The sequence below is a fragment of the Grampus griseus genome, assembly GCF_964374135.1.
Source record: "Grampus griseus genome assembly, chromosome: 1".
Taxonomy (NCBI): Eukaryota; Metazoa; Chordata; class Mammalia; order Artiodactyla; family Delphinidae; genus Grampus; species Grampus griseus.
This window is the reverse complement of record NC_139017.1, coordinates 110,081,487-110,098,177: the sequence shown is the minus strand read 5'-3', so window position 1 is coordinate 110,098,177 and position 16,691 is coordinate 110,081,487. Positions and strand designations below refer to the sequence as shown.

Sequence of the window (16,691 nt, the reverse complement as noted above, 5' to 3'; positions counted from 1 at the left end):
ACTACCCTTATCCTCTGTCAGTTCCTGCTGTTAAGGATACACACATTAGCCAATAGAAAAGGGGCTCCAAAACTGACAAGATCTGGGCAGAACAATGTCAGCTTCCAAAAGAGAAACAGAGTCATATTTACACAGAGATGCACTGAAAGTACTTAAGGAGCTTTTAAGAAAAAGGGAAATAATAGATAAAATAGCTTACAAACTCTGGAACAGGTGCTCAATAAACATATATTAAAGGAGTAAATAAACAAATGAAATGGAACATAATACGTTATTTCCCCTCCAAACACATAAGCCCTCAAAGACAGGAACTTTAGCACGTATCTTTATGGAATAATTTGGAAGTAAAAGAAAGACCATTGAAAACCTTCAACTATTAGGTCTGCATTCCTTATGCATCTTCTCATAAGTCTGGAAGGCCAGGTTTAAAACATACATATTATCAGGTAACTATTAAACCATTGCTGGAGATAGAGCAACAAAGGCTCAGAAATGTGTTTATTGCGTGATTGGACCGGTCCCTTTGTGGAGCCCTAGGATGAGGGAGGACAAGGCAAACAGCGAGATGAGAAACAGAGGTTAAGAAAAGTCCTGCTTTGGAGGCAGCATCAGGAAGGGGTATCCGACTGAGCCTGGGCAACAGCAGTACCACACTGGACATCTGGGGATGAAAGACGAATAACAGACACAATAGTGGACATTTGGGATCGAAGAAGGAATGAAAGACAGGAGAATGGAAGAGAGAGAAAATGGGAAAAGGAATAAAAGAGGAAAGAGGAAAAAGGCAGCAGGAAAGGAAGGAGACAGAGAAGCTGGTTGGTTCCTCTCCTGAATACTTCCTTCCTATACACCGAAGCCCTGACTGAAGTGCTTACCCGTGACGAAAATGGGAGGGAACAAAACTTCTAACTATTTCACAATTGTGTGGCTCACAGATACAGTCAAGTCAAATGCCTAGGGAGATACACACATTTTTAAAAACAGGCGAGAATATGAAACAAAATGAGTGCCAGAGTGGGGAATGCAATGAGAGAATATTTGGGCTTAAAAGAGAATGCAGTCATCAGATCAACCATGAGGCACATTTTACACAATTCATGCAGAAATCTAGGACTTAACAAAAACTTTGAAATATAGAAGAATGGACTGTAGAGATCCTTAAGTCAACTCTTTTGTTTTCTATTTGCAGACCCCGAAAAGGGTTGTGGGATCCAGACCTAATCAAGGTCTGGTTGGAGAAGGAAGTGGGATAGAATCCAGGTCTCCTCACACACAAGGGTTCGTTTGGCCCAAGGTCTTTTTATTGAGTTCAGTAATTTCAGTTCCATAATTTGTCACATAACAACTAAATTAGAAGAAATTAACTTACTGGATGGTTGGATTAATCTGTAGTGGTTGGACTGTTTAAGATTATATGTAACTTGCTTTTCTCTTTTCTTATTTTGGTACTCTTCTTTTTCATTTTCTTCTGATTCTGAAGAGCTGCTGCTACTACCATAGCTGCTGTCACTGCTGTAGTACTTCTGTCTTTTTGTTATCTCGGTACTCTCGGGCATGGAAGACAGAGGCTAAAATGGAAGGAAATGTGATATTTTGTTAGAATTCAGAAAGGCTCATTCACATGATTACCTACTATTTTTAATTTCTCACTTACGATTACTGCTTTTCACTTAAGTCTGAAAAATCCCCCCGAAGTACTACTGCTCTAATGCTATCCACTAATTGTTGTGTTTCTATGAAATATTCTTTCTTAAATAATACAGTTCAGTCATGATGAGGAAAATGCCGTTTATGCACGATTCAAATAAAGGACCAAAATATCCACAAAGAATAACAAAATAAAGAAAAAACATTTGAGCTAAAAACATAAAAAATCAAACATAGCTTTTCTTCATTCCATGCAGAATGATTACTCATTACTCATCAAGACTCAGAGGTATACCTCTGTTGTATCCCTAATGTTCAAAATCACTCAACAAATGTGTATTTGTGTGTGTGTGTATGTGCACTTGTGTGTGTGAGAGAGAGAGAGAGAGAGAGAGGAGAGAAGAAGGGGAAGGAGGGGCAAGAGAGGCAAAAGTAAAATAAAATAAGGAAGCAGAAGCCAGATAAACCACTATAAGTAAAATAATCCACTATCAATAAAATAGGTCATATCTTAAAACAGAGCCTATGAGCCTATGATACACTCAGATAATATGCAACAAGAAGCAAGGCATTCCTCACATGTCTAATTTCTCTTTGGACATTTTTAGAAATAAAAATTTTTAGTTAATTATCCACTTTCCAAATTGGCCATGCACAAACTCACAGCTTTGCTTGGAGAATTTCTACCTCTGTTACATAGGATCTGGACATAATGGAGCAACATTACTTTTCATTGCCCACACTACATTTTTAAAAAGGGATATAATGTAAAAATCAGTATGGCATAAATTTTTTAGAGGATAAGTGCCATGTAGAAGGGTAAATCTGTAAAGATTTTAAATGCCAGGCTATCATGTTCCAATAATATCTCCATCAGAATCACTTGTCTCTGAATCTCCCAATCAATGTGTTTCCAATGATGCCAGCTGAAGGAATAAAAGATAAGTGGGACATCTTCACTTCAGAAAGAATGTGCACAACCAAGAGCACAACAGTTTTGTAACTTAGTCATTTTAAGAGACAATTACACATGCCACATGCCTCTTATTTCCTGGGGAAGGTTCCTGCAGTTGTATACTAGTTTCTTGTTCTCTGTTAAATCAAACAAAAATGCTTTGATGTTAGCATATACCATAATGAAATCCTGGGTTACCCTGAGATTTCACTGAAATAAGGTATATCCTCTCATGTAACAGTGTAGGATGAAAGATAAAGAAAGAAATAACATTTCACGAAGTGCCTGGAATACATAGTAAGCCAAAGCATGATGTTCTTAAAGTTACTGTCTTAGCAGAGGATGAAAAATAACCAAAGCGGGGAAGTAGTTTAATACACTAAGGTACCAACTTGTGTTTAAAAATATGTTCTCCTTTTGATAGTCTTAATATTTACTGAGCACTAACAATGTTCAAAGAGATATGCATAAAAACATTTACCAGTAACACAATCATCAAACATTTTGATAGTCTTAGGGAATATGAATTCTAGAGGAAGGATGTTTCTTCAGAAGTCTAGCGTACCCAGAAGAAACAGTGGCACAATCAGGCTTGCTAGTAGTGCCTTCCTTCAAGTAGGCAAACAGCTTTAAAGTTTCTTAAGGAGCTTGACTACATAATGAGTTACTCGATCCTATAAAGAATCACAAAGGGAAACGGATAGTTGAACCTTTGTGTCATATATGCATTTGGGATTTGTTAACCAATACACTGTTAAAGCAATAAGTAATAAGAAGTCACAGCAACATAAACTCCAAACAGTGCCGTAACTACAAATTGGAATTTGTAAACCGGCGCTGAGTTCTGACACAAACCATACCATTTATTTTTATGTCCAATTGTATTATGAACTGGCTCATATATTAAAATATATATAAATGGCATAAAGAATAATAAATACTAAGTACCTAGCACTTGGCTGAAGAACAATGCTAATACTTTACGTGATATTATTTACATAGCTAATTAATACTTCTTAGATTCTCAAATAAGTGAAAAGTTATTTCTCCCAAGTTCAATTTAACCTTGATAACCTTCAATTATTCTACCAGTAAAGACACTGGAAATCAGTGTTTGACATGTGATAACAACCCTCTAAAAAGGAAAGGCTGCTTTGAAGTTTGGCTCACTCCAGACCCTCAGTATACCTAAGGTTAGAAGTTATAAAAATAATTTTACTTTTTTTACTTTTTACCTTTTTACTGATTATGCAGTTTTCAACACTTCAAAACATTTCTGGTGTTAATAACTATAGGAACTAACCAATTCATTTCATTTCAACGAATACATTGTTAGTTCCTACTATTTGCCTGGAATAAGAGGGGTTGAAATATACACAGTGTGAATTCTGCCCTCTAGGAGGTTATATTTTTATTTGGATGATAAGCCTTATTTGATGAAGCAAAGGAAAATATAAGACAGTAGAAGACTGACTTAGAGCCTTTGCATTTGCCAATCTTCCATGAATATTGTGCCCCCAGGTTGCCTCATATCTGGTTTGCCAAATTGCTAAATAATTAATATACAAAGTTTAGAGACTTTCCGATGTTTTCCAAAATGAAGCAATAACTCACGAAGGTATTGACTTTTACAGATACCCTAAAAAATATTTGTTCCAAAGGAATTATCAACATCTTCTACAGTTCTTTGATATAGAATACATAATTCAGAAGAACAGTGCCTGACATTCAAGGTCTCTGGTCTTCATCAGATATGTATCTTTTACCAGGTTCATCTTGCACCAATTTACTCTCCAAGAATCTTCCACCTGAGTCATACCAAATTCCTTCTCATTTCTCCAACATCCTAAGCAGCATCATACCTCCATGTCTTTGCCTTTAATGTTCAATTCAAATGGCACTGCCTTTATGAAGCCATCCATAATCTACCAATCCCTTTCTTCTCTATGTTGCTGTAGCACTTCCCACTCCCTTAATTACAGTACTTGCCACAATATACCCTGGTTTTTGGTTCACCTATCTGCCCTTCCACTAGTCAGTGAGGTCCTTGTGGACACATTCAACAAATTTAACTAATGGTTTTGAGAACCTACTAAGTGCCAGATGCTATGCTAGGTGCTAGAGATGTAAAGATGGAATACACCTCCTATCCTCAAGGAACTTACAAGCTCATACTAAGGCAAGCATGCAAACAATTATTTGTCACATCTGCTCTATAAAAGTGTCACTTGTGGTACAGCAATAGAAGGAGGGAACAGAAGATCTAAGTCCAGCTAGGAGAAAGAGGGAAGATTTCACAAAAGCAGCTGGATTAGGAGGGGGGTCTCTAATCAATCAAGCAATTAATCAATTATTCTTTTAATAGGCAAGCATTCCAGGCGTATAGAAAAAGCATGACAGAGCATGATGTATGTAAGGATATAGTAATAGTTCAGTATTGCTGAAATGTAAAGTGAAAAACAGCAGAATGAAAAAACTTTCCAAGACTTTACAAATTCAACTCTTTCCTACTCTACTAGCAAGGACTTTGACATATAACAAAAGAACATGTGGATGTCATCACCACAGAGCAGATGAAGGTAAAGCAAACACCTGCCTATTTTTGCCAGCATGACAGCTTTCTATGTCTTCCTAGAAACTGTAACTATTTTTCCTTACAAAATTTCAATATTGCCGTGCCAGCAAAAGATGGGGCTCCCCATTAGGATCTCTGGAGTCATGATTTGCCTGATCTATAATGCTACACGTCTCTGATAATTATATGTTTGGAGATAGGAAAACATAATACTGAGTATAGAATGAGGGTACCAGTTCTAGGTCCTGCTTGGCCCTGACTCACAGGGCTTTCACTAGATGAGGGAAAGAGTCAGAAAATGAGGAAAACTATCAAAACAAAACAAAGCTTCTCCTGAGTATAAGAAAGCATGATCTTCCTAATTCTATCTTCACTGGAAACACAGTCCACAGAGTTCCTTGAAAGTAGCATCAGTCATTCTTACAGTGAGAAATACAAAGGGAAAATCAACTGTCCTTAGTAGAGTCTATCTACTCTGATATTAAGGAAGATAAAGATACTGCACCTTTGGTCCTCGAGACTTGGCAGTTTTGCCCATCAACTTTTCGTCGTCAATTTCACATTGTTCCAGAAGATCCAAAATATCTTCCTCCTTAAAAAATATTTAATTAAAATTGTTATGACTAATGGACTCCAGAATTAATTAAAAGATTATTAATCTTGTGTACAACAAGGATTCCGAAAAGTATTTAACAAAGATTGCTCAGATCAAATGAGAAATAAAGGGTCATGGCAAACCCTCTTAAAGAAACTTTCACTAAAACCTGGCAATAAAAATAATACTTAGCTGAAATCTATTATGTATTGATTATCATAAACAAATATATCCTTATGTTCTAGTATACTATTAAAATCTTAGTATACAATACTTCAATAAATTAGCCTATTGGACACTTTAAAATTTCTAAAAGTTCACTCTAATTTTTCCAGACCGCAATTTCATCAATCATTGCTGTATCAATTAGTGCAAAATAATATTACGACTGCAGACAGAACACTGATGATTGGCCTAATAGTTTCATTTAGAACAATCTAATGTTAGTATTTAGGTAATAGGCACAATTTAATGAAACTTTAAAATTTTTACCTATTGCACACGAGTATCTTTAGAACTTTATGAAAGGTTTTCACTCTATAGGCCTAACACCTTTTCTCATGCTCTTCTAGAGTCACTTTGAAGTCAAAGGGTAAAGTTACAAAAACATACACCCAAGTGGATGTTGAGCAAACCAGAGCAATAGGAGTACAACAGCTTTACTAAACGAGGTAGAGTTAACTGCTTTCATTGAGTTATTTATTCAACCTATACAAATATCACAACTTCATTTATATATTTATGATTTATATCTGTGCTTTTTTTAAAAAAAGGGTTTTAGAGAAACTAGAAATCTCACTGTGCAATGGAAATCTGTAAAATAGGTTACTCTTCATCGCAATCTAAGATTTAGCTATTAAAATATCAAAAGACTCTTAATATAAAGTTTGATTAAACAATAACCCTACAAAGGATTCCAAAGACAGCAGCACAAGACAGTTAAAAAGTAAGGAGTTCTGCTTCTGTTCAGGAGAAGGAAGGTCATATAGACAGCATTTTCATCAAGAGCTAAAAAAAGATGATAAACTAAATAATCATATATTTTAAGACATTAGAAAGCTGTGGATAAAAGTAGTGTAAAAGGAATTATACCAGAGAGGGAAAAGTTCCCCCCCAGGTGAGCAGAGATAAGTGGCCACTTTCTACTTTACGTTCATTTGTCAGGTCTGGACACAGATGAGCAGAGATTAGGTCTATAATAGAGAGATGCTGTGGGGGTAAAGAGAATCCAGTGGAGTTTTCAAAGGTCACGTGGGCTACTGAGATATCTAGAAGAGCCCCACAGAGCTGGTTCTCTTCGCCTGCTGGGTCTTTCCAATAGCAATTTTAGTTGAGTATGTAGTAGAATAGGAGGATAGAGGCATGGATGGAAAACCAGAACTAGAGAGAAGCTCACGCACTGCAACAAAGAGCCCGCGCTGCAACGAAAGATCCCGCATACCTCAATGAAGACCCACGAGCTGCAACTAAGACCCACCGCAGCCAAAAAAATTAATTAATTAATTAAATATAAATAAATAAATTAAATAAATAAATAAATAAAACTCTATAACCATCGCCTGTAGTGTACACATTATTTTCAAGTAGACTTGGACATTCACTAATATAAGTACCATATTGAGTTAAAGCAAGTCTCAATTTATTTTACAAGACTGAAATCAGAATATGTTTTCTAACACCAATGAACTAAGCTAGAAACTTTACCAAAACTAAAACTAGAACATTTTAAATGTATGGAAATTAAGCAACAAACTTCTAAGTAACCAAAATAAAAATAAAAAAATAATTTAAAATGCAGTTAGTAAAAATACAATATATAAAAATGCTAGATATAAGGGTAATATACAAAAATAATCAGGTGTTCACATCCTGGCAACAAGTTAAAAATTTAAAAAAATTACAAACAATATTATCAGCAACAGCAGCAAAAACATCAAATACTTAAAAATAAATTTAATGAAAGATGTACAAAAACTATAAACTGAAAACTACGAATATAGCAGAGTTATTAAAGATCCAAGTAGATGGAGAGATATGTCATATTAATGGATCGGAAGACTCAGTATTGTTAATTCCCCAGAAATTGTTTTGTAGATTCCTCAGTCCAAATTAAAATCCCAGCAGCCTTTTTTTGTAATTAAAAAATTAATCAAAATCTAGAATCAAACTGATTCTAAAGTGTGTATGAAAGCATAAAAGGACCTAGAAAAGCCAAAAGAGTTTTAAATAGAATAAATTTAAGGACTCACACTACCTAGTTTTGACACTCATTATAAAACAACAGTAGTAAAGACTGTGTGAGTGTTATATAAGAAGAGGCTCCCAGATCAATGGAAGGGGGCAGGCAAAGTGGTGACATTTAAACTAGATTTTGAAGAATCAAATTGAGACTTGAAGCCTATTTATTATGTGCCAAGGTACTTAAAACAGACTATTTTAATTAACCTCAATTTTAGTTTCATAACCTGTCAAGTATACTTTTAATACTACTATTTTAGTGATCTGATTGATCAAATAGTTTAATGTAAGTTTACAAAATTAACATGTGGGGGAGCTGGAATTTGAATGTAGGTCTATCTGGCTCCAGAATCCTTAGGATTTCTAGGAGCAGAGTGATGGGAAGATGGAACAGAGGCTGCATCCAGAGGAGAGAGAAATGACATTATAAAACAGGTAGAGGAAAATGAAAAGGTCTCTCACTGTCTGGGTCAGGAAAAACAAAAAGACCACAGAACATAATTCTAATGGTGAAAATACTTGCATATGTCAAAAGAGGGATATTTAAAGGAAAAGAGCATTGGGGTATACAATATTCCTTCTGCTTCTGTCCCTTAGGCCTAGCCAGCTTGAAAATGGCTTTATATCCTCCTGTTGCAGAATTTTAGTGAAAAGACCACAGCAAAATCTATCTATAATAAACTTTATCAAGATTTTTGAATCACTCAATATAACAGGGTATCCAAGATACTGGAGGTATCACTCTAGGGAGATTTCCAGTAATGTAAAATATAAACAATTTTAATAGGTCTGTGTGATGGAATGAAGAACACAAGGAAGAGTAAGTACGTGAGTAAATATGAATACTTAGAAAACTATTAAAGACCACTGACTGTTTAGACAACAAATAAAAACTTGTTTGTCCAATGGAACATTAGCAAGCATGATGCTAGCAGAGGCTTGATTAGTCGCTGCACTCTGGGCTTGTCCTCTTGAAATGCTCCATTTTGGAACCCTGAGCTATCGTATTAAGAGATCCAGTTACCCTCCTTACATGGTCATGTAGAGAGAAAGAGACACCCAGCCTGCTCCCCAGATGTTCCAGCTATCTCATCTGATGCACCAGACACAGAAGTGAAGCCTTCTTGGATTTCCTTCCCCATTTGAGTTGATAAATGCAAATATATGATTCACTCCAAGCTAGCTCAGCAGAAGAACCACTCAACTAAGCCCAGCCAAGACTGTGGAATAATGAGCAAATAAATGCAATGGCTCATTATACTGCAAAAGATAACTAACAGACCTTTTAGTAAGGCAAATAGATTACTCTGTGTGTGTGTTTCAATTACTTCTCATATGCCAGGTCTATGCAGTATCAGGAAAAAATTATTGTATAACGTTAGTTACAATCTAACTATGTAGCAATATAGTTACATAGTTAACTATATTGTTAACTATGTAACTCATATCTCATTCTCAAACAATGAGAACATCACAAACCACTAGGTTATTTCAATCTATTTTTTTATTCAGTTCTGTATAAATAACTGTAATAAAACATTTATTAAAATAGATTACAACATAATATCAACATTTTCTACTGCTTAACTTGTCTTGTTAAAAAACATCTTATTTATGAAATCATTTGGTTGGTTATGAAACATTACCAACTGTTAAAATGGAAGGAAAGTGCATCTTAAAAGTAAAATGTTTTTATATGTGGAATTAAGATGGGTTGTTTATAAAGACATATTGTGTGGCTTCATTCTTTTTTTTCTTTATAAACATTCATTCCTTTACCTTCATCTTTTTCAAAGGATTATTCATCTCTCGCTGGAATGAAGCTGCTCTTCCTGAAAGGAAGGTCTGAAAGGCAACAGCCAACAAATTTTCATACTTTTCAAGTAGTGTTTTATCTTCAGGAGGATAAATTCGCCTACAATAAAATCAGATAAACCAGCTTGTTTAAAAAAAGCTATCATAGCACAAGAGTTAAGGTCAACTACATAGATAATTCTTGACCATCTACTCTGTCAGTCACTTTACTAGGTGCTAGAAATAAAGGTGAATATAGTTACAAGAAATCCATAAATTTTCATTTGTTACCAATACAAATTGAAGTTTATCTAGAAAATTATCATTAAACAATGCAGTTCCAGAAGGCACAGTATAAAGGTTTGGTCAAGGGGAGGTGGTTGAAGAAGAATCACAATTGGGCATATTGAGAAATATAGAACTTTACTGGAGAGAGTTTAGGTGATGAGGGATAATTTGAGAAGTTTTAAGACTCAGTGTGATTATTGATGTATACCAGAATGTAGGGATTAATCCTAATGATCTTTTGAGGGGTGGTGGAATTTGTCTCTCTGGTGGAGAGAATTAGGTAGACGTAGGGTGAGAGGAATGTGTTCTCATCATCACTGTTGATAGTGTTAAGACCGGAAAGAACATCTTACCAGGAGTGCGGGAAGCTCTATGATGTCAAATCCTCCTAATTCTGCTGAGTCAGTATCAAAGCTTGGGAGGAGGGGCTGTCTTTCCAAGAACACAAAGAGCTTAGGGGATCCCCTTTTCTCCTGTCAAAGGTGATACTGTGGAGGAGGTCCAGTTCTGTACAGTCCAAACCCCTTTCTATTGTCTCATACCTGCCTCCTCCAAACATTTTCATTATTTGCCTGGTTCCTGATATATTTGAACTTAAAACAAAGTACAGGGGCTTCCCTGGTGGGGCAGTGGTTTAGCGTCCACCTGCCGACACAGGGGACGTGGGTTCGTGGCCCGGTCCGGGAAGATCCCACATGCCGCGGAGCACCTGGGCCCGTGAGCCATGGCCGCTGAGCCTGCATGTCCGGAGCCTGTGCTCCGCAACGGGAGAGGCCACAATAGTGAGAGGCCCGTGTACCGCAAAAAAAAAAATAGTAATAAATAAATAAAAGTAAAACAAAGTACAGCAACCACTCTGAACTGACAGAAAGAATACTAAGAGACCTGAAACCTGACTTTTTCAAAATAGTGTATTATAATTAAATAAGGTCATATGATTACATCAGCCTGAAAAGACTTCACACAAACCACCCCAGGAGCTCTCTCCAAGTCTGAACCATCTACTTGCTAACTATCTTTTCTTTCTGGAAATAAATTAAACAAAAAGCACTTTCTCAGAATGAAATAAACAGCGCTTAAGATAAGCTTAAAAGTTAAAAAATGCAGGCACTTCTGTTTTGACACTTCACTTCTTCAATCTATTAAAAAACAAAAGCACAGTTACCTGTAATTCCCCATGTGTCGATTTTCATGTTCTTCTTTCGAGATCTGCTTCCGTACCTGAGCAAGTCTCTCCTTCTAGAAATGAAGAAATTTTACAAATAAAACCTGACAAATGAATTATGCAATTCAAATTGCAGGTACATTGTTAAATTTTTCATACCAACTCTTCTTTCCGCCTCTCCAACTGATGTCTCTGCTGTTCTGAGTCTGAGGAACCCGGTAAAAGCCTTTTGATTGAATTTTGACCATAAAGCCTCCTTTGAGCCTCAGCTTTTTGTTTAGCCAAGTTTCTCCTTTTATCACTGGTCCTAAAATATAGAACACAAGACCATATTCAAGAATTCAAATAAGCTCTAACCTTATCCCTGTGAGAATCAGCAGAAGAGGGGACCCAGTGGAGATAAGAATCAGTTTTTATTAAATTTATATATTCACATATGTTATATTCACCTAGTCATTCATCAAATATGGATCTCCATACAGTAAATAGACGTTCTGAAGGTAACAAGATAAAATGGAGACAGTATAGCAACTTACTAGCAATACAACCTTAGGTCAATTAACTGCGGGGTCTGTTTTCCCATACATTAAATGCTAACAATATCATTTCCCTCCTAGAGTTCTTATAAAGATTAACTTGGGGTAACATTAATAGGTCCTTAATAAATGTTGTTTCCTTACTCTTCCTTCAACCAATGCCCTTTATATTTAAGCATTCTTACTTATACTGACCACCCTTCAGCATATTTTCAATTCAGATTGAAATCTCAGCCTAACAATCATTACTGAATTGAAAGCATCTGCATAGTCCTTCTCATTTTTGCCCAGTGATGCAAATTTAATCATAGCTGTCTGATTTTTATTGGAAAATTCCTGTTGTAAGAGTGCTTTCCTCTGAACTTGTTTTCTCTCTCTTCCCTCCCATGTAGCTGGTACGATCAGATAAGCCTGAGGTCTCTTCTCTCTCCCTCTGACTTACACTATTATATACCAATCTTAAAGATCTAGCAGGAACAGGGTGAAAAAAGAAAAAGGCAAAAAAGAAAAGGCAAAGCCAATTTTTCCCTCAGCCATAGGAAAAAATAGAGTTCTTATTCTTGAGCTTATATTTCCATGCCTTGCAATGTCATTAGTCTGGTAGGGCCCAGATGAAGGTGTAAAGCAAAGGAAAGGGTACAAAGAGGCCATCTGGCCAGCTTCTAGTGTGGAGAGGTAAAAGACACACCTAAGTTTACAGGAGGTCCCATTCTATTCAATAAGGGATTGCACTGAAAATACTGGGCCAAGGCCCTAGATAATAGAGAGTGTTCTTTTGCCTCAAGTATGCACCACCTCACAACTTGAACTTGCAAGGGTATTAGGAAACTGATCTATTATCTTTCATAACAACATTACGGTTTGAGTGGCAGGAGTTCAACAAGTGAACAGGATAGAAGGAATAATTTGAGAAAAGGAATAAACACGTCCAGAAAATTGTAAGTCATTTAGTATGTCTGGAGCTATCAGTGAATGCAGGAAACTCAGCTAATTAAAGCCTTCTAGCTTTAATACTAGGTTACTGACTCTCAAATTGAACTTTAGGCAATGGGGGAGAGGAGAGAGTGAGTTTTAAAAGGAGAAGAGAATAATTATATTTGCAGGTTTTAAATGTTATGCCTTGGCAGCAGAAGCAAGAAGAACCACAATCCTGCAGGCTGTGGAACGAAAACCACATTCACAGAAAGATAGACAAAAAGAAAAGGCAGAGGACTATGTACCAGATGAAGGAACAAGACAAAACCCCAGAAAAATAACCATATGAAGTGGAGATAGGCAATCTTCCAGATAAAGAATTCAGAATAATGATAGTGAAGATGATCCAGGACCTTGGAGAAACAATGGAGGCAAAGATCAAGAAGAGGAAAGAAATGTTCAACAAAGACCTAGAAGAAGTAAAGAACAAACACCTAGAAGAATTAAAGAACAAACAAACAGAGATGAACAATACAATAAATGAAATGAAAAATACACTACAAGGAATCAATAGCAGAATAACTGAGGCCGAAGAACGGATAAGTGACCTGGAAGCCAGAATGGTGGAATTCACTGCTGTGGAACAGAATAAAGAAACAAGAATTAAAAGAAATGAAGACAGCCTAAGAGACCTCCGGGACAACATTAAAAACACCAACATTCACATTAGAGGGGTCCCAGAAGGAGAAGAGAGAGGGAAAGGACCGAAGAAAATACTGGCAGAGATTATAGTCGAAAACTTCCTAACATGGGAAAGGAAATAGCCACCCAGGTCCAGGAAGTGCAGAGAATTCCAGGCAGGATAACCCCAAGGAGAAACACACTGAGACAAAGAGTAAGCAAATTGACAAAAATTAAAGACAAAGAAAAATTATTAAAAGTAACAAGGGAAAAATGACAAACAACATACCACGGAACTCCCATAAGGTTAAGAGCTGATTTCTCAGCAGAAACTCTACAAGCCAGAAGGGAGTGGCATGATGTATTTAAAGTGATGAAAGGGAAGAACCTAAAACCAAGATTACTCTACCTGGTGACGATCTCGTTCAGATTCAATGGAGAAATCAAAAGCTTTACAGACAAGCAAAAGCTAAGAGAATTCAGCACCACCAAACCAGGTCTACAACAAATGCTAAAGGAACTTCTCTAAGTGGAAAACACAAGAGAAGAGAAGGACCTACAAAAATAAACCCAAAACAATTAAGAAAATGGTCACAGGAACATACATATCGATAATTACCTTAAATGTGAATGGATTAAATGCTCCAACCAAAAGATACAGGCTCACTGAATGGTTATAAAAACAAGACCCATATATATGCTGTCGACAAGAGACCCACTTCAGACCTAGGGACACATACAGACTGAAAGTGAGGGGACAGAAAAAGATACTCCATGCAAGTGGAAATCAAAAGAAAGCTGGAGTAGCAATACTAATATCAGATAAAATAGATTTTAAAACAAAGAATGTTACAAGAGACAAGGAAGGATACTACATAATGATCAAGGGATCAATCCAAGAAGAAGATATAATAATTATAAATATATATGCACCCAACGTAGGAGCACCTCGATACATAAGGCAACTGCTAACAGCTATAAAAGAGGAAATCAACAGTAAAACAGTAATAGTGGGGGACTTGAACACCTCACCAAAGAACATATCATCCAGACAGAAAATTAATAAGGAAACACAAGCTTTAAATGAAACAATAGACCAGATAGATTTGATATTTATAGGACATTCCATCCAAAAACAGCAGACTACACTTTTGTCCCAAGTGTGCACGGAATATTGTCCAAGATAGATCATATATTGGGTCACAAATCAAGCCTCAGTAAATTTAAGAAAAATTGAAATCATATCAAGCATCTTTTCTGACCACAATGCTATGAGATTAGAAATAAATTACAGGGGAAAAAAATGTAAAAAACACAAACACATGGAGGCTACACAATATGTTACTAAATAACCAAGAGATCACTGAAGAAATCAAAGAGGAAATCAAAAAATACCTAGAAACAAATGACAATGGAGACACGACAACCCAAACCTATGGGATGCAGGAAAAACAGTCCTAAGAGGGAAGTTTATAGCAATACAATCCTACCTCAGGAAACAAGAAAAATCTCAAATAAACTATCTAACCTTACACCTAAAGGAACGAGAGAAAGAAGAACAAATAAAACCCAAAGTTAGTAGAAGGAAAAAAATCATAAAGATCAGAGAAGAAAACACTGAAATAGAAACAAAGAAAACAATAGCAAAGATCAATAAAACTAAAAGCTGGTTCTTCGAGAAGATAAACAAATTGATAAACCTTTAGCCAGACTTATCAAGAAAAAGAGGGAGAGGACTCAAATCAATAGGATTAGAAATGAAAAAAGAGAAGTTACAACAGACACCACGGAAAAACAAAGCATCATAAGAGACTACTACAAGCAACTCTTCACCAATAAAATGGACAACCTGGAAGAAATGGACAAATTCTTAGAAAAGCACAACCTTTGAAAATGAACCAGGAAGAAAGGAAAAATATGAACAGACCAATCACAAGCACTGAAATTGAAACTGTGATTAAAAATCTTCCAACAAACAAAAGTCCAGGACCAGATGGCTTCACAGGTGAATTCTATCAAACATTTAGAGAAGAGCTCACACCCATCCTTCTCAAACTCTTCCAAAAAACTGCAGAGGATGGAACACTCCCAAACTCATTCTACGAGGCCACCATCACCCTGATACCAAAACCAGACAAAGATACTACAAAAAAAGAAAATTACAGACCAATATCACTGATGAATATAGATGCAAAAATCCTCAACAAAATACTAGCAATCAGAATCCAACAGCACATTAAAAGGACCATACACCATAAGCAAGTGGGATTCATCCCAGGGATGCAAGGATTCTTCAATATATGCAAATCAATCAATGTGATACACCATATTAAAAAACGGAAGAATAAAAACCCTATGATAATCTCAACAGATGCAGAAAAAGCTTTTGACAAAATTCATCACCCATTTATGGTAAAAACTCTCCAGAAAGTGGGTATAGAGGGAAACTACCTCAACATTATAAAGGCCATATTCTTGGATTGGAAAAATCATTATTGTGAAACTGACTATGCTACACAAAGCAATCTACAGATTCAATACAATCCCTATCAAATTACCCATGGCACTTTTTACAGGACTAGAACAAAAATGTCTTACAATTTGTATGGAGATGCAACAGACCCTGAAGAGCCAAAGCAACTTTGAGGGAAAAAAACAGAGCTGGAGGAATCAGACTCCCTGACTTCAGACTATACTACAAAACTACAGTAATCAAGACAATATGGTACTGACACAAAAACAGAAATATAGATCAACGGAACAGGATAGAAAGCCCAGAGATAAACCCACGTACCTATGGTCAACTAATCTATGACAAAGGAGCCAAAGATATACAATGGAGAAAAGACAGTCTCTTTAATAAATCATGCTGAGAAAACAGGACAGCTACATGTAAAAGAATGATATCAGAACACTCCCTGACACCATCCACAAAAATAAACTCAAAATGGATTAAAGACCTAACTGTAAGACCGGACACTACAAAACTCTTAGAGGAAAACATAGGCAGAACACTATGACATAAATCACAGGAAGATCTTTTTTGACCCATCTCCTAAAGAAATGGAAATAAACCCAAAAATAAACAAATGGGACCTAATGAAACTTAAAAGCTTTTGCACAGCAAAGGAAACCATAAACAAGACAAAAAGACAACCCTCAGAATGGGAGAAAATATTTGCAAACGAATCAGCGGACAAAGGATTAATCTCCAAAATATATAAAGAGCTCATGCAGCTCATTATTAAAAAAACAAACAACCCAATCCAAAAATGGGCAGAAGACCTAAATAGACATTTCTG

At 36.1% G+C, this 16,691-nt stretch overlaps 1 protein-coding gene across 6 annotated transcripts in view; it reads right to left on the bottom strand.

Annotated features, from left to right (window-relative positions):
• Positions 1-16,691, bottom strand: part of TTLL7 (tubulin tyrosine ligase like 7) — a 160,339-nt gene that overhangs the window by 38,537 nt on the left and 105,111 nt on the right. For all 6 annotated transcript variants that reach the window (XM_082656213.1, XM_082656215.1, XM_082656217.1 and 3 more), the window contains 5 exons: positions 11,417-11,564; positions 11,258-11,331; positions 9,790-9,925; positions 5,683-5,769; positions 1,370-1,568 (listed from right to left, as the gene is read on the bottom strand). In XM_082656213.1, coding sequence (XP_082512339.1) covers positions 1,370-1,568; positions 5,683-5,769; positions 9,790-9,925; positions 11,258-11,331; positions 11,417-11,564 — 644 coding nt within the window. The remainder of the gene's footprint in view (positions 1-1,369; positions 1,569-5,682; positions 5,770-9,789; positions 9,926-11,257; positions 11,332-11,416; positions 11,565-16,691) is intronic.